Source organism: Vanessa atalanta, chromosome 6 (genome assembly GCF_905147765.1).
Source record: "Vanessa atalanta chromosome 6, ilVanAtal1.2, whole genome shotgun sequence".
Classification (NCBI taxonomy): domain Eukaryota; kingdom Metazoa; phylum Arthropoda; class Insecta; order Lepidoptera; family Nymphalidae; genus Vanessa; species Vanessa atalanta.
The window spans coordinates 10,978,314-11,003,365 of NC_061876.1; the positions used below are offsets into that span (position 1 = coordinate 10,978,314).

Genomic DNA, 25,052 nt, shown 5'->3' on the forward strand with positions numbered 1-25,052 from the left:
AGAGTCGTCCGCGTAAACGCACACACTTGCAACACGCACGCTCACATTCCTATACCTTTAATGTGGACAAAAGAAAGGGATTGCTGTATCTACTCTCTGAAGTCAGTACCGGACACCTAATAGAGCAAATAATATAAACCTTTACACAAATGAGCAATATTGAGCATAATCGTTTATTGAATAGGAAATATTGTATTTTCTAAGTCATAGTAAAATTTAATTTATTTATAAACGATATTTACCATCGATGGAGAAGTTATTCAGCGTGTGCGCGTGTCGCGAGATCTCTTGCCGCCCACGTCCGAGCGCCTCCATATCGGTTCTAAAAAAGCAAAAAAATATATATAACGGCTTTATAAATACGACTAGTAAACAAAGACAAGGGATCCGCCAAAGTAGGCGAGCGGGGTGCTGCTCGTACTCACTTGTCGGGCTCACGCTCGTGCAGGAAGTGCGGCAGGCCGTCGTAGTGCGCCAGCGCCGCGGGGGGCGAGGCCAGCGGGGAGCGCGGGGGGGAGGCGCCGGGCGAGCGCGGCTTGTCCTCCCACTTCTTGTCGCTCTTGCGCGGTTTGCGCTGCATCTTGCGGTTGGCCGCCGATATTATCGAGGACACGATGTCGCGAGTCGACACGTCTTTGCCTGCCGAGTCGAGCGATCGTTGCTTGAACGAGGTTTTTGATAGAATATCTACGCATTTGGCGTAATTTCAGGACGTAGAAATATTTTGACGTAATTCTTCTATATCGAGTAAATATTTAGGCTTACCTTCAATCTTCTTGACGTTGTGTATGAGCAAATCGCGTGAGGGTGCGGGTGCAGGCGACAGCTGGTCGGCGGCAGGCGGCGGCTCTGCTGGTGGTGAGCCCTCCTCTTCCTCGAAGTACCAGTCGTACTGTAGGTGATGTTACATAGGTAAAAATGGGAATGGTTTGATGAAACTCGAAAGGATGATAGTTTGTACGGTGTGTAGACTATAAAAACTGAATGAATATATGTATACATTAGATATCCTAAGACCTCGTAAAAATAATAAATTATAACTGAGTGTATTGTCATATCAAAATTCTTTTGGACTCACGTGTGTCAGGAAGGACTCGATTATGCGACATTGGCTGGACATGTCGTTGACCATAGCGAGCATGTCGTCGCTAGCCGCTCGTACTAACGTTGGACCGAACACGATGGCTAAGTTTCTTGCCTCCATCTTGTTAAAAGCAGAATGTGCGACTACTCTGCGCAAATGTTGGATCAGGTACTTCAGTGTTTCGTAGTGAGCCGGGGGAAGAGCGTGAACGAGACGGCGCAGTTCGCGCGCTCTTTCCGGCGAACGATCGGCCGCTGTAATAAAAATATTCGCAATGTGTAAGTACATCTGCTCTGCCATATAGGAACAAGCTACTATGATATTAAGTAAATAAAATGATACCGACCGATGAAAGCGGGATAGAGATGCTTGGTGAGGATGGGGTCGGGCAGCCGGCGCAGGTAGGCCTTGAGCAGGCTGGAGGCCACGTGCACGTCGGCCCAGCGCGCGTCGCTGGCGGGCGGGGGCTCCCCGCGGTCCAGCGCCGCCGCCAGCGCCGCCACGCCCGCCGCGTTGCCGGGCACGCGGTACACGCCCACTGTGCGGAGCCCGTAAGCCTGCGAATGACGAACGTTAGTGATGTGAACTTAGCTAACTTTTCTCGTTAGCAATAATAATCGAAACACACACACGCTTTTCTATTTAGTCTTTAAGTGAAGGTTTTTAATATTCAATTAGTGGTCTGATTGAAGAAAAGATTTCGTTCGCGTGGCTCGGATATTCCAAAGCGAATCAGATATAATTCAAACTTAAATCTACTTTTACGGCTAGACTATAAATACCTCGACAGCCTGAGCGGGCAGCGTGACAGCTTTTGGCACAGAGGGAGTTTCTGCATCTGCGGGACAGCGCTCGAGTGGAGCGCCGAGCCAGCCCACGACGGTGGGCGCCGCGCTGCCCGTGCCGCCGTGCATGCGTCGCAGCTGCTTCGCCACGCGACCCTTCCACGTCTTGTTCTTAGGAGACGACGGGAGAGTTGGTGTCGGGGGACCTGAAACCAAAACAATTGATTAGATTTCCGAAATCGTATTTTATTAGGGTTTAAATGATATGGTCGCGGTTAAAGCCTGAATCTAATGAATGCTACTTAACATTATAAAAATTTGCTTTTACAAAAGGATTAAAAACATTTGAATATTTCTTAACGTTGTTGTTTTGTTGGCACGTTAAGAAATTAATAAAACAAGATAAACATTTCTTTCAGATATCTTACCGGTAGGCGACCTGTTCCTGCCGATCTTTTTAGTGCGTTGCGGTGGCAGTGGCGAGGGGCACTCTGCGGTGGCGGGTGCAGTGGTGGCGGTGGGTGGCGCGGAAGCGGGCGCGGGCGGAAGTGCGGTCGCTGGCTCGCCCGGCGGTGGCTCAGCTGAATGCCTTCGGAGAGCCGCCAACCAGCGCTGAGCATCTGCAGCGCCTTCCGCCTAAAATATAGATACATTTTATTTAAAATTGGGTATCGATTATTTGCAGCAATGTTATCGTAACTTTGGAAGTTAAAATCGGTCTTCTTCTTGGAAGTATATCTCAAAAATCTATACAAGTGAAAATAATTAATAATTCTACAATCGAGAATAGCTAAAATGTACGTTTTTATTCGAATATGTAAAAAGAAGATATAACGATAGCTCAGTTTCGCATAGAATGTCGCATTTATTTGAAAACAATCTACGTCTTTTTCCAGAAGTAAAAAAGATAGAAAATAAAATACAGTACCTGGAGCAGTAACTCTGCGCCCGCAGCGGTAGTGACGCGCACGACATGCTTGCGCTTCGTATAGTCGTCTGCGAGGGCGGCGAGCGAGTAGCGGACGTCAAGCGTGTCGCGTGAGCCGCTCTCTGCGCCTGTCGCATTGCCGCTGACGGCGCCGGGGCTCTGTAACAATCACAGTTAAAATTACTTTAATGTGTTTATAAAGATTTTGCGTTTATCATTAATCTCGTGCTTAGGAGACGTGGAAAACGACGTGAGAAAACCTACGTGTTAGGAGAAATTGTACTAGTAGAACATCGTTGTGAAAGAATGTTAGAAATCCTTCGCAAAACAAAGGGACATTAGGTATACGCTGTTGCTATTAATAAAAAGTAGATATTAGCAGCTTGGCTAGCTACTTGAACTTATATTTCTGTCGTGAGTTCGAGTTGTCTGGGGAATTCGACACTCTTTTATAAACTATCACAATATTTGCACTGCAACAGTTATAAAACTGACGTAAATAAAACCAAGGTGAATATAAAATTAGCGAACATGAGAAAAAGTGCGTTCCAAGCGTCGACAGCGCTACGGAAAGGATTTGTAATCAAATCCCATAATAACATTTATCGGATGTGGTTGCTGCATAATTATTATTTTTATTATACATATTTATAAATTTCAGTAATATTTTTAAGATATCATATATATATTTCAATGAGAATTAATAAAATGTTATGAATCGTGATTATTTTCTTGTAAACGTTGATAGGCTTATCATGAATTTTCTTGCCAACACTTTTATACAGAACATTACAGTAAACTTCGGCACATCAAAGTCAATATTATCATTCTTCGCGAATAATTCCATCACATTCCGTTTCGTTGTTGGACGAGGCTGAATTGTTTTAAAGTCACATCAATGGCGATTGGCGTTCCGCACTGAAACGTTGCCAAATTCAATTTAATCCTTACTAATATTATATATGGGGAAGTGAATTTGTCCGTAATGTATTATTGTTTGACCTTTGCCATGTTCCAACCGATTTTTATAAATTTGGTCGATTAGTTCTTCGACTTATTGAGAATCTTTGTAGACTTTTATTTCGATTAAAAATATTAACATCAGTCATGAACACACAAGCGAAGCTGCGGCCAAAAGCTGATGCTCAATAATTTAATCAAAAAATAATCTTAATTAAGTTTTGCCAATATTATACGCATCGAGTATGCATCACTATCAGGGTTCATTTAAAAATGTAACTCGAATTATGATTTATATAACGGCGAGGCAAGGACCGGTGTCTAGATTTTTAAATGGCTGGACGTGTTTGAGATTGAAATTTATTGCGCAATCTTCGGGACACACTGACATTCTGAGACAATTTTTTAATTAAGTTCAAAGCGAACAATGTGGGCCAGAATGATAATGGTTTCGCGGTAATAGCTTCGTTTCTAAAAGCGTAAGTAGGGAACGAATAAGTGGCAGTTTGTATGTACTGATGAACTAATTTTAAGTATCGTGAACTTCTGCAACGCGTGTATCGAACACTTTATAAATATTATAAATGACAATTTTTTTATGGTTCGATGCTGTCGATCACGGACGGACTGGACTGATTGGTATTTTTTATTTAAATAGATGTTGTTTTAATTTATACCTTCAAAAAGCGATTTTAATCATTATAACTATCCCCAGGTACATAATATTCAAGAAAACATTGGCCAGTTATATTTTTATAGGAAATTGTACATTTAAAACTATTGTAGAAAATGGGCTCATTAAATGAATGACGTAAAATAAATGATAAATAGTCACGAATTGTTCATCACAAAGGAAACCACAGCTGTATTATGATAATTTGTATTTGAATCTCTAATGTCATGTCGCTGACGGATGTGACATGATAGTGCTTTCACCCCTAATTACGAGCATTATGTCTTTGAAACGGAATAGACGAATCAGGCGATTTAGAGACTCACACGCCAGGGCTACCAACACTTTATTATTGGTTAAATAGTTTACACACATGTCGAATAAGTTGAGATTGCCCAGGACAAGTGACTCTGAATCGATCGCGGATTCAAATACGGGCCAGAATAAGTGGGTTTTATTTAAGTGAGGCGTAAGAAAACACTGAAAGGAAACCTGTACGTGTCGGAAGAAATATACTACAAGTGCGTCAATTCACACTGGAATTGTGGAACTGTTCCAAAAACTCTCGTTAAGGGGAACTCCTTCTAAAAGGGAGGATGTATTCGTACTGTTGCACTGGAATATATACAGGCTGTTATTTTATTTTTCGTAAAGTTTGTTTATATTTCAAGATCAATTTTGCTAGATTATTTTTATGTTATCGGCCTAAAGATGTTATATGACGTAGTGGTATTATAGTAATCTTATTATACGCGAAGAAATGTTGGTTTTTGATGGAAAAGATAACATTAGTATATTTTGGGGATTTGTTTGATAGTGATCGGGTTCTAGTTTGAAATTTTATTACAAGGACTTTAAAATCTTTAAAAGTCTACTTTTGGTCGAAAGCAAAGTAATTCAGTTGATAATTATTTCGAGCTAATCATATGAGTTAATTGGTTTATAAGGTGAAAACGATATTAAAATATTATTTTTATAATATTTATGTAGTACCTCTTCAATAACATTCCATGAAAAAAGATTTTATTATTAATTATTATTTTAAATTATTATGTATAAAAAAATATAATAATTCACAAGAAATAAAATTTAAAGTAACATTTTATATCGTTCTTTATCCGTTAGTCACGTCGCTTAATTAAGACATTTTAAATTTGGAATGAAAGTTAAAATAAGAGAAAATAAAAAATGGCAACCCTGATGCTTTTTTCTTTATTTCGAAGCGGTATTAATCAAATGAGCCGCTCAAGTGGGTTACGCGGGTCGAAAATAAGAGGCAACGTCTAAATAACTTGCACTTTAGAGATCATCTTGCATTCACTTTCTTTTTGAAATCTTATTAAAATAACTAATACAAGGCGAGTCAAATTACAATACTTCTTGAATATTTAACGTGCGATTTTTGCAAAGAGCGATACGAAAATATTTACTACCTTAACTTTCTATGACATTGAATGTGATTGATTATTATGGATGAGTATTTCTTTTACCTACTTTTTTATTTCTTTGTATTTATTATGTGTAACTATTTTTAAACGTTTATAATATGTATATATTTATATAAACTATGAACCAGGGTCAATGTTACAGCGGATGTCGAACGCATCGGGCTCCCACGATATTAATACGTAACACAAATGAATCGACACCGTTACGTTAAGTAGTCGCTTGTAGGCGTTGACAGGATGAAACCGAGAGTAGTTTGTTTGTCTTCGTTGTCAACGCATGCGCTTAATTTGAGGTCACTTGTGTCTTTCATATGATTATCACGACTATACCCTGTACAAGAAGCTTGATCTTTTTGACAGATGTAAATCTTTCTGATCGACATAACTTTGCAATGACGAACACATTATTATCTTAATTTAATGATTTTAAAAATTGTAAAAAAAATTCAAAAAGTACATATAATACAAAAATTCAAATTTAAAATTTAAATAGAAACACTGAAAATAATACGATTGTACGATATTACATCGTTCGGACGGTAAAGACGCGAATAACAGGCAGTATCTGCTACAAATATCGATTACAAAAATCCTTATTAGAGATCATTGTTAAGTTATATGGTATGATATAACTATTTTTTAGAAAAATAAGTAAAAAGAAAAAATTGAATTTTAATTTGAATTACGCATTCCATCGTTCCATCAACTGTTATATATGTTATATTTTCTGTTTCACATCACTAGCCCGTCTGTCAAAAAGATCAAGCTAACTTGAACAGGGTATAATATGACACGACTGTTTTTGATTCCTTAATTAATGTTTTGATCAATATCGCAAGGTTAGAATTATTAATTTTTTTATTACATTAGCAGCCTGTAAATTTCCCACTGCTGGGCTAAGGCCTCCTCTCCCTTGAGGAGAAGGTTTGGAGCATATTCCACCACGCTGCTCCAATGCGGGTTGGTGGAATACACATGTGGCAGAATTTCGTTGAAATTGGACACATGCAGGTTTCCTTACGATGTTTTCCTTCACCGCCGAGCACGAGATGAATTATAAACACAAATTAAGCATATGAAAATTCAGTGGTGCCTGCCTGGGTTTGAACCCGAAATCATCGGTTAAGATGCACGCGTTCTAACCACTGGGCCACCTCGGCTCATTATTAATACTCGATTTTATATTAAGGTTATGAAGTGCAATTTGTTATTGTCATGTCTATGAACATACTTGTACCACGGCAAGTGAATTATTATTGATATAATCTTTTGTTATGACCGTTTTGAATTTATTATTCGATTTATAGCTAACAGTACTGATAATTGCACGACTATAGGAATTACTTTGATTCTCATACTGAAGATCTGACTGGAATATTTTCGGTAAAGTAATATTAAATTTACATTCAATATATTATGTATGTATGTAAAAATGAATATACATTTTCTAACCTAAATTTTAGAATTAGAAATACAGTAAACGTCGATTTCGAGCACCGCGTAGCATAAAAGAATAATTACCGACAAACGCGTGCTCGTGGCGTTATTAACTTTCCGTGCACTGATACCATCACCGACCTCGGCATTTTGATTATGTGAGAAAACAGTCATGCTTTCGATAGTCACCGAAATTACAAGCTGACGATAAGAATCGACGATTTATTGCGTCTGACACACTTTCGTTGTCGCGTCGCCGCGGAGAAAAAACTTTGTTATGTCGAATGTTTCGTTCTTGACCTATTCGTTGGCAGCTAAAGGTTCACCGGACAGCGTCTGAACTGTGATGTCGTCCGCTTATGTAACAAGTGCTTCTAAGTGAAAAGGTGCTAATAGCATCATGGAGTCTCTACCATCAAGAAGTACTCAGCTAAAAAAATTGTTATATTTAAAAATGAGTGATCTAAAGCCGTATGAAATAGTCTTTAGAGAAGTGCATAAAGAACAAAGAACATTTAACTAATGCTATAAAAATTCAGAATCGCCGATCTCAGACGAAGATAGTGGGATGAGATCCGGGTGTTCGGGAGATTTATTTGTATCTATAATTCATATTGTACAAGGCGTTGAAAGAAAACATCGCGAACGTCTGGCACATGCGTTTCTACCAACTCGCAGTAACAGCGTGGTAGTGTAACCAAAGCTACCCCAGCAGAGAAAAATAGACCTCCTTTTTACTTACTTCAATATATAAACTGACTGGACTAATTTGTTTTATTTTATTTATATTTAATTAAGAATTATGTTTATTTAAATAGTCGCAAAGTATTTTTTAACAAAAAAAAAAAAACCTTAAAAGGAATATAATTATCTTAATTCGATGCTATTTCTAAGTGAAAACCATTCGCAACTATTTACAAAGAAAGTTGTATAAAACATTGAAATTACGTGCAATGTAATTGATTGGAAATATCTAGGTAACAAAACAGCCTGAAGCTGTAGATGGCGACGGAGTTCTGGGTCAATCGTCTTCTTTTACAAGTCAATTATCGTTAATTTAGAAATATTTACGCCCATATCGAATCAAACTTGAACTAGTCGTAATGATCTGTATGAATTAATCACCACACGGGCTATATCTATAAAATTCGATGTACTATCAACTTATAGTCGATATATTTAAAGTAAGTCAATAACGAAATAAATAATTTTAAATATATATTCCATAAACAGTTTCCTTTTTAGAGTCCTGTGTACATTTACCACTTGGAATTTTAAGCCATAAACGTCGTTTAGTGTATGAGAGCTCATGAATTGATTGTAACGCATTTCTATATATTTATTTACCATTACACAATTACTTTCATTAAAATCGTTATTATAAAACTATATTCGGATATGCTTCATAAAACTAAACAATGGAATTATGTCATAAACTAAAAGCGTTGCGTTACCTGTATAAACATTGCTATCATCACTAACAGTACACGTTGAGATCACAATTTAAACAATTGTACCAGATATTGTGTATGATATACTTCATCGTTTCGGAAAACTGGACTGCGTAGCCGTAAAATAACTTTTTCACTGTTAAAAATACGACCGAGCAATAAAATAATGTTTACTCAGCGATAAACGCAATACGAATGAAACTTACCAGTAAGTCTGTGTACCAGAGCGTCATGGTTTGGCTGGAGTCCATTCGTATCAAAGCCAAACGCGACGCGTCTTGGTCATTGTCAACGCTTGGCATTAGTAATAATATAGTGATATAATTGTCTCTATGCTGTTTAAATCACTCACTGATTTTATTAACTTCGTATACGTGTAAGGCCTCTTCGGCAATCGCAATGTTTTACGCGAGGCGATTGGATTGACGCAGATCAAGAAGATACATCACTTGCATTTGTTTTTTCGGTAATCCGATCACGGTCGATGAAATAAATTATTTATTCCGAAAATTATCTTCGCAAAAATAATGTTTTTATATTTCGGATAAAATAAAAATTTATATATATGAATAAACATTAGCGCACGACTTCGATGCGGGCGGGCGGCTCTCACGCTTGCCTGAAGGACTATGGCGCGTCGAGCTGCGTCTGCGCAGAGAAAGTGCTCGCGTACAGACTCCGAGGCGTCTGCCAAATTGTTGTTTTCACGGTTAGGAAATTGGTTGTCTTTTCCGGACGAGTCGCTTCAACACAATGAGGCCTTTCGACGCCACTTTTCTAATTGTTTTATTTTTGACTTTTCTAATTTGTTGACTGTTTGGAATTTCTTTATTAAGTTTCTGCTATAGCCAATTAAATATTTATTATATAATTTAAATTGAATTAAATATAAAGATTTTTTAATTAAAGAGTCAAAAATATCAAGAGAAACAAGAAAACTCTTATATTGACATAACATTTGACTTTAAACACGTAACACATAATAACATTATCGTAATTTTATGGCGCGCGGTTGTCATCAGCGAGTCGTTAAGATTAGCTGTAAGAGTAAATCTAAGGCTGTGATGTGATTTGATGTAAGTAAACACCACGAGTTGAATGGGCATCATGTAAATATTGTCCGCGGCGTTGGAGAAGGCGTCGTCATAATCTTGATTCGTCATACTTTCCTTTGCACTTCACGGTTTAGGATTTATGGCGTTATTTTCTATCTTTAATGTATGTTCTTCAAGTACTTACATATGTAGTTTCACAGTTACATATTTCCCTTGTATACAATAATCTTTTTCGAACTTCCTTTAATTAGGCAAAAATATCTTATACTTTTGTTGATACATAAATTATTTGTGTTTAAAATAAGCAGAAGACATATGATTTCAGAGAAAATAACTTTAAATATTCTAAACATGCTTCTTCCGCTCCAAATTCGCTTTGTATCCTTTCGAATGTGTTCCTAGAACAGACGCTGATACAGTATTTTAGAATTCGTTCGGTTTTAGGACGCAAGAGATCAGCGTTAGTAGAACTGTGGCAAGTGACAATTTTGCATCCTCGTTTTGTAGAGACGATTTATCTTGCCAAAAAAATTTCGTGGAATTTGTAATTATTATTTTAAATACATTTCATTCGTCACGGCTTTAAATAAGGCAAGAATGTCTGCTCACGTAAAACCGACTTTAAAATTTTTCGATACTATATTGTAGTTTCAAAATATGAGTACATTTCGGTTTAGTAACCCCTGAGTAGCCCCTTGGTACCTGTGTTAGCTAACGCTTGCCCAAACATTTACCTTGACCTTTATTAAATTTTAGACCTGAGTTCGACACGGGCGTAAAAGGTCACATTCAATCCTAAGCGGCCTTTTATATTTTATATTAGTTTTTAATTTTAGTTTATTCTGAAATAGTAACCAAGAAATACATGAAAGGTCTTGCTAACCTAGTTTGGTATTATTTTAATAAGGAAGTTTGGTGAACACCGAATACCGATTTAGGGCATCATGTTTTGTTCATTCGATGAACGAATAAGTGCAATAACCTACCACTCCCACCTACCGGTACTTTGCCAAACTCTTAATTTGGGCCATAGATATCAATTTGGTCAATATATTTGGTGAGCAATTAACGGTACACGAGTTATACATTCGCAACAAATTGTCCGATGTACAATATAATAAAATAAAGGCGAGTCGAAGATGTGATTCGTTTCGTGGAATGAAAACAGATCGTGTTTCTGCTTTTTTTAATCTGCAAGAAATCTGTTAATATGATAAAGTTCTAGAACTTTGGTGAGTAAAAACACAGTTTTGGTGAGTAAAAAAAAATAATCAAATATATTTTTTTAAATTCGTTATTCAATAATACAACGACTTGAATGAATTAATTAATTTATAGCCAGCGTCACTCAGGATGATATAAGGGTTCTAACAATACTATAATACAATAATAGAATATCTTTATAAATTTTATTTTATTAATTAATTTATTTATTAAAACACATAAAATCAAATGTATTTTATTCAATTAAACTTGACAAGGAAGCGTTTTTGATTCGTCAATATTTAAACACTACCGTTTCGGAAATCAGCAATACATATACATATAAATGAACCTTAAAAACATTACACTCATTTTTGGTTCGTCGTTGAAAAAGTTAGGTCGTCTCAAAATCAAAAGCGAAAGTCGGTTTGGCTCGATCAATCACAGCATTAAGTTTCAATTGATTTGTGAATGCAGTGAAATACTATTCTTCCTCCAACATTATCAACAATATTACCTTATTAGCGACAACTATTTCCGTAATACTTGCACCCTTTCACGTAACTCACCACAGCTGTCTCATAATCGTATTGCGTCTACCGAACATTACTATTAATATAATATCTTTACTGAGTGACGAATGAACAATGAAAGCTTGTTGTTTGTTGATGAGTCAACATAGCCATCACGCTGAAGACGAAATGAGTCAAGTCGAAATTAAACACACTGTAGTTAGAAAAATCGATATAATTGACAACGTCAATTATTTTTTGTATCAATAGTAAGCCCAGTGTTTTTTTTTGTCTGCACACTATGTTACATTTTGTAGGTGGTTATGATGCAATATTGTCTGGTTTGTGAGTGCATGAAAGCATTATTCGGAACCTAATTTGTCGTAGTTACGCAATATCTAGATACAAGTAGAAAGCCTGCTTCATCCAATACTCGTGCAATGAAGAATAGCAAACTATTAATTTTGTGGTACTTTAAAAATACGGGACGTACTATTACAATATAATTTACTTATTAATAATGAGCATGACTGAATTACTGATTTATTGGCTAAATTATAAATCGTGAGGTTCATGGTTTCTATTCTGGGTCGGGCAAGTAAAGAATTGTTAATGTTTCCGAGAAATTTTCAGTACCAACATACGAGGTAGTTAGATGTGTTACGCTACATCTGATCAGTTGCACTAACGTGTGTATAATTTTGATACGATTCGTGTTAAATAAACAAGACGTCCGTTCAAGGAAAGCCTTGCAACTATTTCGCGAAGATCAAATAATTATGTACATGCAAATTGACCCAGTGCTATCGCGGGAATCGGTCCAGTATCATTACGATAGTATATCGTAACCGAAATCAGATCAGTTAAACAAAACCCAATGAAATGAGCTCGTTTCGCATAGATACATGTGGCTCCTTGTGTTACGTCAGGTACGCGCGTCATACCAGCATTTAGGTCAGATTATTAATACATACGAGTTTACAGCCTATTTAAATCTATTTTTAGATATTCAGAAAAGTAATATAAACGGAGTGTCGATTTTTGAGGAATATTCATTCAGTTCGCTCGAATGTGTGAAGTGATAAAATCATTTTCTTTTGATGTTGTTACGATTATGCGAAACTAGCCTAGATATTACTCGTACACTCGTATCACAAGAGAGATACTCGTCTATTCATTCGGTATAGGATATGAATGAAAAGTATAGATTCTAAAAACAGTATCCGTTTGAACAATAGGAAGAAATAACTTTTTGGTTAAGACTGACAATTCAAGTACTAAATTACACAGAACTACATAGGACGTATAATAGCGTAAAATACAGTGTGGGCGCCAAAAATTGCGCGCGCGATTTTCGGATATTCTAGTCAGATGGGACAGCGATCCGCATAAACCAGCAGATAAGCACGATCTGCTGGTTGATCGATATAGAACATTACACTTAATTATTGATTGTTAATAACTTATCACCGGTTCGTATAACAATTACGTTTACACTAAGGTTAGTAACAATTTAAAATAACTTGAAGTAAAGTGATACGAAAGAAGTGAAAAAAAAAAACTATTTATGACTAAACCGAGGTTATGAACCCGTTAACCAAGGAGGTATTTATACATACGATACAGAGTTAAGAAATCACGAAATGTGTACCAATGTACAGTTTATTTGTATTGTGTATAAAACTGTAGCGATTTCATATAATTGAGGCCGTCTAATCATTAACCGAGGCCTACTAATATTGATAACATAAAAACAAAAGAAAGTAGAGTTCGACTTCCATACGTTTAAGCGTGACCGTATACTATTATCGCTGTAATTATCGTTGTTTGTGTTTGTAAGACAATATGTAACCTGAATTCACTATAAGAATTGGGGGGGGGGCGCATCCGATGCCTCTAAGAAAACCATTCGTGCTGAAACTCGTGCTAAATTTATAACAAGATAATTATTTATATTGAGACATTGAGTTCTATGCCTTTGTACAAATAAAAATAAATGAACCAAGGAATGAAAAATAGGATATTCCGAGAAAAAGTGGGATGTGCTAGACGCGGATAAAGTTTCATTTAGTATTAATAAACTTACGGTGACTGTATTTTGAAATTATATTTAAAAAGGAAGGTATATCTATTTCAAAAGTACTTCTTAAAAATAGCAATACCCAGATGCGACAAGATTATTTATAATTAATGTACATTTTAATGCCATTAACTAAAATACTGTTTAAATTTATGTGTAGAATCAAACTTATAATTAAATGGTGACTTTTGTAAATACAAAGTTTCAGAACATTGTTTGGAAATTTGACCGAGCGTTTTTGGAATATGGAATGTAATGCGTAAGTTGAACTGTTTGATGGATTGAGCTGCGTATGTTCATCGAGTAGGTTCTGACCAATTAGGGGCTGTTTATAACTATTCATAGCAAAATATTTAAAAAGTTTAATCGGGCACTATCATACGGCCACCTAATTAATCATCATACTCACGGCGGAATTTGAAATGTTCAAATGTGCCTGGGGGATGTTTGGCGCCTAGGATTTGTCTGGCTGTCTACAAATAGCATTGAATTTCTAGCAAACTATATTCAGTCATTGAAAATTACAGTATCTCTATCATTCAGGATTGGTTGGCATGTGAAAAATCATTAAAGCTTGCACGGGTTTCAATTTGAAACCTTTATATAAGATTATCGCTTTCCATGCACTGAGTCATCTCGGCTCTACGTCATATTTTCAGCTATTAACAGCAACATACAGTTGGTATTCAAAATGTGTGTGTGAAACTCGCGTGTAATTCGACAATAGCCGATCGACAATTTGAGCAACCAAGGCTATGATTCACGGTACGCTTTCGAGCAAATGTACAATTAGCCATAGAAAGTAAACCATTATAATTGGCAACCGTCCGTCAACCCACTCGTTTATTGAACGAGTCTATCGACGCGGAAATAGAGATCTCCTGGATGCGACACGTGGGCGATGTCTGTCGTGATAAATACACTGGGTGGTACACTCGGATGTTTGGACGTATTTATAGGTAAAGAGTTAGAAAATAAATTTGGAACCGTTATATATAAAAAAAAAAATTAAGATTTTAAAACTTTTGTCGTATGCGAAAATGTCATTAACATTACATTTTTTAGCCAAAGAAACTTATGCAACGAGTTCTTATGTAAATTTACTATCAAATAAAACTATTTAATAATACTTAAGCATGTTATATAAAAAAACACTTATGTGTAAATTATAATATTGTGTAGGAGGTATAGTAATAACGTGTTGGACGAAAGATTTGTTAATATTTATATAACAATCAACAATTACTGTCTTATTGAAGCAACGTCTAATTAGGCTCAATAAAAGTTTCATTCACAGGTACAGAAAATTACTATGTATCAAAATTTCAATAAGCAAGTTGGCACGTGAGTAATTTCTAGCAATTCTATGAGCATGGTAATTGGCAGTATGTGCAATGAGGTCGTTCACCCCGGCAGCGGATGGACGCGCATTGCAACGTGCGTATGCGCATGGACAAGATCGCGGGATAAGAAGATTGACGGCAACGTAACTATAAATCTCTATCTGGAATTTCGATTATATTATAGGAACTGCAAACTACGTCTTTAAATTGAGTATAACGATAAATCAACAGCGACTGATTGTAAGAGCCAGTGGAAGTAAAACGCGCGTTTACCCATAAATCAGATTATTACTTTGTTATGACAAAGTAAACATATGTGTTTGACTACAATTTATTCACTAAATTAATATGTTTCAAAATTCAAGACTTAAATTAATGGGCTAGTTGACATGTTCGTATGCTTTTCTCATATCTTATCGATGATTTTTGGTGGTACTTTCTGGAAAGAGACCAATTCAAATATTTTTTAAAATTAAATTTTTTGAATTTCCGTTACTGACATACGTCAAGGAAAGTGTAGATATGTGTATCGTACATCTATTTCCTTAAAGAGTCAACGACACGTGTATAATAAGCACATACGCATTTCGCAGAAGCCAGACACTCGGTCTGCCAGCGCGCGCGCAAGTGATGCGACGGCCATGTGGTCGCTGTTGCATTACGCCGCGTGCACATTGGTTGCGAGTTTTAACTAACGGCTTGGGAATAGGCCTATTACGATTCGCTCGATACGTTTTGATACATCGCTTTGCCTTAGTAGGTCCAGTTGAGACGGGACTTTATAGTATTTGTGTACTATCGAGAGCTGTGCTCTTGTTTGGATCTAATTAAGTGCTTCGGTGTGCGTTGTAAAACATTGCGAACAATGATTGTGAGCGGTCAAAAAGGACATGTATCATTTGTATTCGCATACGGTTCGATACAGTAATTGCAATTTGTGGTGCTTTTGTTGAGCGCGCATCTGGGGAGTACTATTGTTTGCTATTGAGTTGTTCTTTATTTCCTCTTGTTTCGCAATATAAGGAACTCGTAATATTTTTTTATTTGTTGTCCTTAAAATGAAATAAGTACCCATAATTTAATTAGTTAATAAAAAAGCAATGTAACTTTTAATTGATATATATAAAGAGAAAAACGATGTTACTTAAAAGTTTATATATGTATATATAGTTTACAACAGTATTTCAAAATATCTTTAATTAGGTTAAACATTATATATATATATATATATATAGTTTATGTAAGAAACTGTGAAAACTATATAAGAAATTGTCTAAAAAGCTTAGTATAAACATCTTTGCGTGATAAATATGTACAGATATGAACAGTGAACGCACCTTTCTTTTCAGGTAAAAATTAACACCAACCACAATCTTGAAGATGGTTTAACTACATAATTATAGTGACAGTGTGTATCGCATGATATTCTATGAAAACTTATACCATCCCATCACAACTGCACACAATTTACAACTTTATAACTTTACTATTAAGAGTATATTCGCTTGCGTATATGGGTGATACATGAAGAGATTAGCGCGTGACGTTGACCACGCAAAAGACAGGATTGCCGGCATCCGTTCCCAGAAGCGTGGAGCTGACAGACATATGGACTGTTGTAAAATGTAAAATAGGATAAGTAATTGGTCAGATGTCGGAAGCGGGTGTGATCATGGCGACCGCAACGTGACTGGACTTTCCTATCACGTACGTAATTCTCAATAGATCTTCGGAGACAAGTCAGCACATACAGAACGTAGATAAGTTTATGGTGTTTCATTATAAGCTGACAAATTGATTATAAATTATTCTTACAAAAGAAAAAATATCATACTAAAACTGTTTGCTTCACTGTCCTTGCAATCCTAGCCAAGTTTCCTAACTGCTGAAATTTACGATACAAACATATATTTTATACGATCGTGTTAGTCGCAATGACATTTATATAATTCAACATAATCTACGATGTTTACGAAACCGTTGAAATGCGAAGCATGTAGGACCTATCAAAGAAAGGCGAACCATTTAGTATAAAAAGATTCATCGCGGTTCTAATTCTAAAACGTCTAAAAAGTAATTTGAGTTAAAAAAAATATTGCTATCTCTTTCACAAGTATGGAGTAGGAATCGATAGCTATATGTTCAGTCCTGTCGTAACTTGATTGTGTTGCTACAGAATTGGTACCCTTAATTATGGCTAGATTAAGTCACGTAGATGCCGTTAGGCAAGGCTCTCTCCATATTTTTTAAATAACGATATTAGAAGCCTGTAAATATCTGACAAATGTCAGCTCTCGTGTATAAATCTATAATTTTTAAAATAATAACGCTCATTAGAGATGACTTAAGGCTGGTGAGGGAGAACCAGAGGAAGAGAATGTGCCATTGTATTACTATTTAGTAAATAAGTTCGTACAAGACCTAGACGGGTCATGATGCTTATATTTAAAACGATATTCCATGGTATGAACTCACATTTCGAAGCAATCGTTTTGTTTACGCAGCGTCACTGCGTTGTGAAAGATTTAAAAGTCGACTAGGCGCCCGTGTCGTAATCCACGTACATCTCGCACCACTTATCACATTATTGGCTGTGAGTCATGGATCACGAACACTAACACATCACTAAATTTAAAAAAACCTTATTTCCTAAAGATTTAAAGAATATTTTATTTTTATTTTACATTTTTACTTCAAATTAAAGCCACTTTGTGAATGTCACTTATTTTATAAACCAGAATATTTTAGGAGCCAGTGCGGTATTTAAGTATATGTAATCGTTTGTTTTCGCTTATGCACACGCGATCGACATCCTTTATTATTTCGCATAATATGTTAATATCGATTGAACCCGTTATACATTATTACTAACTCATGAATACTATAATGCAATAAGTTATTTCTGTTTAAAGTTAAATTTTATTTATAACCATTTACTGTTTTTTAATCTTATCAAGAAAGTATACGAGTTTATTTCGCCAGGCTTCACTTTTTGAGTTGGTAGATTTCAATAGGTTTCACATAAACTAAATATTTTGACATAGGTATTGCTAGCGTTAAAAATCAATTTTCCACTTCAATTACGATGAGACAAGGTTTATGTATATTTTCAAAATTCTTTGGAAACTAGTTCAAATACGAAAAGAATAAATGTACACAAACTATTCTTACACGAGGCCGTGGAAGCAATTCAAAGCAATGGCGTTTTGAAATGTCTTGCACAGAGACAGCTCATTGTCGTAACTCATAACTTGTCTTAAAATTATGTCTCTTCTATCAAGGTAAAGGTTACAATGTAATTTATATTTTTAAACACATCTAAATATATTTTCATTTGACGGAACTGAGTTACCGGGAACAAGAAGACGCGTTAACTGTTATTTTGACAGTCAGTATACTAAAATAAAAATAGTTTTGATAAATATTATATTTTTTGTCTTTATCTTATAAAGTTACATAGCTTCAAATAACGATGGATTAAATAATGATGATCATAAGCCAACTCGATAGCATTGTGTGTTGAGGACAAAATAGGGACGGCCATTGATGGCACGCGTCCACAAATAATAATATGATTTCAAGTTAGAACATTCAAGGATGAATAGCGATTGCGTGCTTCAGGCTCGATTTGCAGGTGGGTCACGCGCATATGCCGCCAGCATGGCGTCACATCCTCCACTCAATTGGCCACGATAATTAATAAAAGAATTGCGCCTGCGCAAGGCAACGCTATGTTCGGTAATGGTCGGCATTTTGAAGCATTGTTGACGTTCTCGGGGACCGAACTATTCACAAAAAGCGTTATCGTATCGAATGGAAAAGATCGAACTTGGAATGCGGTGAATCACCAGGTTTTTGACAAGCCAGTAGACCTTTTGAGACTGTTCCTTGTATTACATTGTTCTGTTGCAGTAATGAGCGGAAGTCACAAGCAACATTATCAACTGTTTTTACTTTTTTAGCTAGATGCTATTTCGATGAATGTTTAAAAATCTATTATTTCGCATGCGTCAGCGAGTGTGCAGCTATTACCATCTGTTTTTTTCGTCGATCGTTAAGCTTTGTAAAAAATCTTACGAAATGCATTGTTATTTTTAAATGAATACAAGTGTTTGATAACGTTTATATTCGCTCCTCTTCCCTTAGTATATTAAAGCTGAGCATTTGATGTATAGTGGCATGACACTGTCAGCCTCCTAGACTTGACAGGGCCCTATCAGCTGTCATCTCTCGCCCATTATGTTCTGAGAATAGGCATGTGACCTCAGCAGGTTGCCTGCAAGGCTACGTGCCTTCCCAACCTTTCATATTGAATATCGACAGGTTAAGACCCCTGCTCATTGTTTTTTGTTTCTATTCAATGGGTATTGAATTCGTTAGATAAAATACTTGATGGCGATTATTGATTCTTTGAATAAAATTTTATACTTAACAGTATTACTAATTGGTAATATTTATATGAGGAATCGGTTAAGTGTTGTCAAAACACTCATCGTGAATGTTATGCATTTATATTTATTCTTGTATCTCCCCGAAGAACGATTCCTTTCAAGGAACACTACATTTCATTCCAGAAATCAAAATCAACGTCTGGATGATAAAATGCATTCACCAACACCCAGACGACAAACTTGTGTACACAGCGGTATGATTTATAACCGACGTAGTACTTAAAAAGACAGCTGTTTTATATCACAAATAAGAAAACTTCCGATGTCTGCTGCGTTTATCAGCCCGCTTTTTGAATTACTAGCTGTTCTTTCCATCTTTGTATGTTTGTAAAGTACCTATTTAACATTTCACACCGAAAGAAATTCATAAAACTATTTTTTCGCAACAATTTTTTTTATAAAATTTTGGATTGTTTTCAACTTTTATGATTAAATTTTAAGGCGTACATATATTCGTTCTTGAATATATTAAATTTAATAATATATTCTTTATAAGTACGTTCATTTATATACAGATTAATGTTCTCGCTTCGTTATATAAATATCTATAAATTAAAATGATGAAACATCTTATTAAGTGACGACACTTATTGTTTTATTCATACTCTTTTAACGAATACACCAAAAGTAGAGACTTCAAGGTCCGTTTTGGTCGCTGTTACATACGCAGACGATGTGCACAATGTATCGGCACGGCTAGATATGGACGATGCGGAAACGAAGTTAAATGAAAATCATAAAATTGTAAGAATTCACTCACCCAATGCCAAAAACACAAATGATAACACTTAAATAAAAACTCTTTGCTCTATATTTTATTTCGTTCCAATAAAAAAAAAAAAAGCGCAGTTTAAAAATCTTAATTAGTTCACTACAATTAATCACTGTTTATCCAACAGTATTAGAGTCGGATAATGTCAGAAATGTTATTATTAAGGCATTTATTTCTAAGTCAAGTGAGTAAACTAAAATCCGGTAAACAGCTCGCCGGTGTGCAAAGGTCCTCTCTCCTTTTAAGGAAAGGTTTAAAAGCTAATTCCACCGTGCTACCCCCCTCTTTGTAAGATAATGTGTGGCGGAATTTCATTCAATACATGCAGACTTCCTCACGATATCTGCGATCTTGGGCTAAGATCAACGAATTCTATGCACTGAGCCACCGCGGCTCAATTAGCAATCAAATAAAATTCAAGTAGGTACACGAATAGATAAAAAACTTTTAAGAAGATAAATAAAATACAGAAGCTGCAATTTTATTGAAACATTTAAGTGTGCATTTGATATTTATTACAAAAAATGTAAACTATTTACTTTTTTTCTTCATCTTTCTTCGTAAAAATATTTTACATACCTTATGAATATTTTTAGAAATAAGGAAAACGGGAGAGTTCCTCATGGAACAAAGCCAGTGTGTAAAATTATTGGAATAATTACTTGACTAGGTTATATTATATTTCAAATACTTATATGTAATTTTTTGGAAGACTCCATTGTATTTAGTAATTAGTCCCCACTGTCATTTTATACTCATTAATCATTTAATCCGCTGCCGATATAATATATAAGTGCCTGTTACACTGGCTAACTCAATCTACAAACCAGCAAGCAGCAATAAAATTAAATACATCGCTTACTACATAATGTTAAAAACCTTATATAAAATTATTAATTAATCAAATAAAATATACTATATTCAAGGAGACTTTTTCGAACAGCAAGTTCCTTTGATTTGTCATTTTATAACATAAATGTAACGGTTTATTATAACTGTTTGGAAACGCTAGAATCTAGGTTTATAAAACCTTTTCTACCGAAAAGAACCGGCGACAAGTTCAACAGTTACACTAGTTAATACGGATGGATTACTTATTTAAAATTAAAATTTGTAAATCCACGTTTTATGATAAAATCAATTTAAGTTCTTTATGAAATAAAATGTCTCATATAATTGTAATGCATAAAATTGTAATGTTGTAATGTAAATGATATATACGACCTTATTACACAAGTAAAATATTACGATATTTATGTACAACGTATCGCTTCCCCGGGGCAATACATAATACCTAAAGAAATTAAATTCATTAAAATGTAAGGTACAATGTCGGTAGCTTTCACTGTACAAAGAGAAAATATAATGATGCATAACAATGAATTTATATCGATACGATAACTGTGAAGTTATTCATAAGATATGACAAACGGTTTGTAAATTAATTACAAATATTATTATCAAGTTTCAATGAGGGGTGCAAATGACGGATCCAAGCGGAACGCGTTTGTGAGCAATTAATGTACAGCATCCGAGGATTCTTATCGTTTAATTTTTAAAGAAAAAATACATCGAGATTAAACCTGAATTGATCATGCTAAAGCCATATTATATCCATCATCGTAAGCTATAAGACACTTGGTCGGACCGATAGTTGTGTCGCCGGCCGGTTCACAGTATTTGCATAGACTCTACAATTTTATCGATCAGACTCGTCACAAATCAGTCGGTGACTATGCTAATTATATCCAACTTAACGGTGGAATTGTGGCGACACGTCAAATAAACGTGTCGTAATCGATAGCTTTATCGGAACCCGCTAATGTGAGTAGTGCTATTGAAATTCATAGAAAAATATAAATCCGACAGTTTTATCGGGACGATAAATGTGTCGTTTTAATATTTATTTGAATCTCCTCTATTTAAGCTCCAAATCCTCATAGACGTAACAAGCAGTTGTTCTATTTTAATGTTTTTTGTTTATTTCCTTACTGAATTTTTGAATTAATTGAAAAAAATCAGGAGAGTCAACTCCAGGTCGACGACCTCTAAGGTAATTTAAGGGAGATTTAGGCGGTAATTAGAGTTCTTTGTTACTGTTATAAGCGACGATTTTTATGAAAATTCTTTCAAAGGGATTTTATGAATAAACTCAATTTTAAAAAGCGCTTTGCGGGATATTAAATGAAAGCTTGAGCCGTTGGCCCTCAGAGTAAGCTGTTAAGTAATTTTAAATGAGTCTGCAGTAGCCATTTTACTTGGGATTAATTACGGTTTGCAACGGTAGCGGTTAATCTCGGAATGTTACTTGGAAAGATTCTTTAATATTTCCCGCAATTTAATGGGTCTAGGACTTTAATGAAGCGGCCAAGACGAATCGCTACGTTTGCGAATGAATTAATGAAACAGCGACTTTAAAAAAAATCTATAATTAACTAACTAACTAAAAAACCATTTAAAAAGTATGTATATATTTTTCTTAGCCTTAGCTTAAAATTATCATTAGACTTCTATTAAGAAATTATAACAGCCGCATCGTTTTTATACGCAAAGGCACATAGCTAATTTAAATTTAATTTCATATGATTTGATCACACCACATATATAATAGGAGCGTACCATACCAATCAATAATATGACATAACCAGACTCTGCGTCACCACATTCATAAATTTTCAACAAACATCAATAAAAAAAATCTGACATAATAAATAGCAATTTTGTCACTTACACAATAACTTTTCGGTTTAGTCGTGTTATTCTTATTAATAAGCGAATCATTAATACTTTAAGCCACGTGCTTATGTTTTCTTGATGCACTAGGCTTAGATATTTAGTTGAAGGCGTTTAAGGGACATTACAGGCACACATTTATAATGAAGCCACATAAAGTCACGCAATGATTCGGAAAGGCAATGTAAAGTTGGAGCTTATCCCTTTGACCATAAAGTTTAAATTACAACTAAGCACCTGATTCTACCGTTGGCTGGGCATTTACAGACAACCACTGACATATTTGTTCTAGATTGAATCGTATGAGTATTGGAATAGGATCCACAATATTATATTCAGGTAGTTTCACACATGTACAAGTACAATTAAGGCTTACATCACACGTGCGACAAGTAGGCCGTGATAATCGTGCAGCAAACCGCGCCAACTATGCCGTTGTGTAACTTGGTGTAACAACTTAGTGGGCTATTTAAGGGAAATAGCTTCATTAGACTTAGCTTCGGGATTCCTTGCATTTGAACATATCGTAAGCATTTTTTTAATTTGGTCAAATTTTCATAGTAATATTTGTATAAGAATCATGTATTTATCAGTATATTTTTGGTAATACATTATTTAAGCCATGTAAGTAGCATGTTGAAGTAAGGATAGTCTTCACATGCCGATATTAAAGCTACATATTAAGTTATTAATAAAAAATGAAACAAAGTTATATTCATAAGATTTTCTGAAAAACATTTGAATACACATAAATTGCAAACAGTGGAAACACACCTAAAGCTATTAATTTAAAAGACGGCGAAGTGGCACGTGCCAGCGATATTTAATCATACTACACATTTGTCACAAACTGAAATGAATTCCGCAATTATCATAATTATAACTATATCTATAAAACCACATACCGCACGGTGTGCCCGCATAAGCGTGCCCGTATCAATATAAATATTCAACGTCTCGTTCCATCCGTTGACTTTACGCTAGATATCTGATAAACACACAAAAGCCATCCAGGTGTGGATTCAATGTGTGCTACGGTATAGGGCTGATCTTATAAAGATAATTTTTTTTTAAATAACATAGTGCTTTATTATATCGTGACGTCATTAAATATTTTATAGACCATATATTTGTGTAGATATTGATCTAAAACGAGTATAATATGAAATACTTAAATATATTTTATGATTTAATTAGTTAACAACTTGGAATAATAATTTAAAATAAGCCATAGACGTAGTAGAGTATGCTGTTATTATTTTCTTAAATAAATATGTTTAAAGAAAAAATATATGTACATCATTTATATATACGAATATGTTCGAATTTAATTTTTTTTTATTATTAATATATTTTTATTTAATCCATTTTACCAAATAAGTGATAGTTATTATGCATCGCATTGATGAAATTCTTTAATAAAAATCAGTTCTACCAATGGAGGTGAGTACTAGAGACAGTACTCTAGTATACTAAATATTGCAGTCCGTTACAATCGGACATCAAATAACAGTTTGTTTTTGTAGTTTTTTTGTAATAACTTTTCGCTACATAATATTATATCCTTCTATACCCACTTCCCTACCTACTTACTATATTTAAATAGCTTTATGGGCGGTTAAATTTAATGGCTAAGGCTTCTTGGAAATTGATAAAATTAAATCGCATTATTATTGCATTCGAAGGAAACATTGTTGGATCAAATCTTACCAAAAGATATTATACAGAACATAACAAATATCTAAGCATGTTTAATAGTCTAAATCAAATGAGATTAATGTTGTGAATTTATTTTAGTCACCATTTCATTATAATGTCAAAAGTCAATTAATTATTTTTTACAGCACCTAAATATAAGTATTTCAACATACGAATCATCTTTCAAAATTGGCAGAACAAAGAGTCCAACTCGCATGATGCCTGACATCACTCAACCTCAACTGTCAATGTACATTGTGCGCCCGACTAGGAACTGTCGTTTCTTCATCATTGTTTTAGTATTAACACATCACGCACGTGACAGGTTGAATATAAATAAACTTTAAACTTTTCAACCATGAGTCGATTATAATATTGTTAAATATATATATATATATTAGCAATAGAGGTTAAACTTTGTAAAAGCGGGTATTAGAAG

At 35.0% G+C, this 25,052-nt stretch overlaps 1 protein-coding gene across 6 annotated transcripts in view; it reads right to left on the reverse strand.

Annotated features, from left to right (window-relative positions):
* The window catches only part of LOC125064516 (rho GTPase-activating protein 21), a 317,454-nt gene that overhangs the window by 1,472 nt on the left and 290,930 nt on the right, over positions 1 to 25,052 (reverse strand). For 5 of the 6 annotated variants that reach the window (XM_047671607.1, XM_047671605.1, XM_047671606.1 and 2 more), the window contains 8 exons: positions 2,798 to 2,956; positions 2,298 to 2,505; positions 1,867 to 2,075; positions 1,431 to 1,641; positions 1,079 to 1,338; positions 766 to 892; positions 426 to 639; positions 243 to 322 (listed from right to left, as the gene is read on the reverse strand). In XM_047671607.1, coding sequence (XP_047527563.1) covers positions 243 to 322; positions 426 to 639; positions 766 to 892; positions 1,079 to 1,338; positions 1,431 to 1,641; positions 1,867 to 2,075; positions 2,298 to 2,505; positions 2,798 to 2,956 — 1,468 coding nt within the window. Of the gene's footprint in view, positions 1 to 55; positions 117 to 242; positions 323 to 425; positions 640 to 765; positions 893 to 1,078; positions 1,339 to 1,430; positions 1,642 to 1,866; positions 2,076 to 2,297; positions 2,506 to 2,797; positions 2,957 to 25,052 lie in introns of all 6 variants that reach the window. The other variant, XM_047671610.1, reaches the window with a different exon arrangement.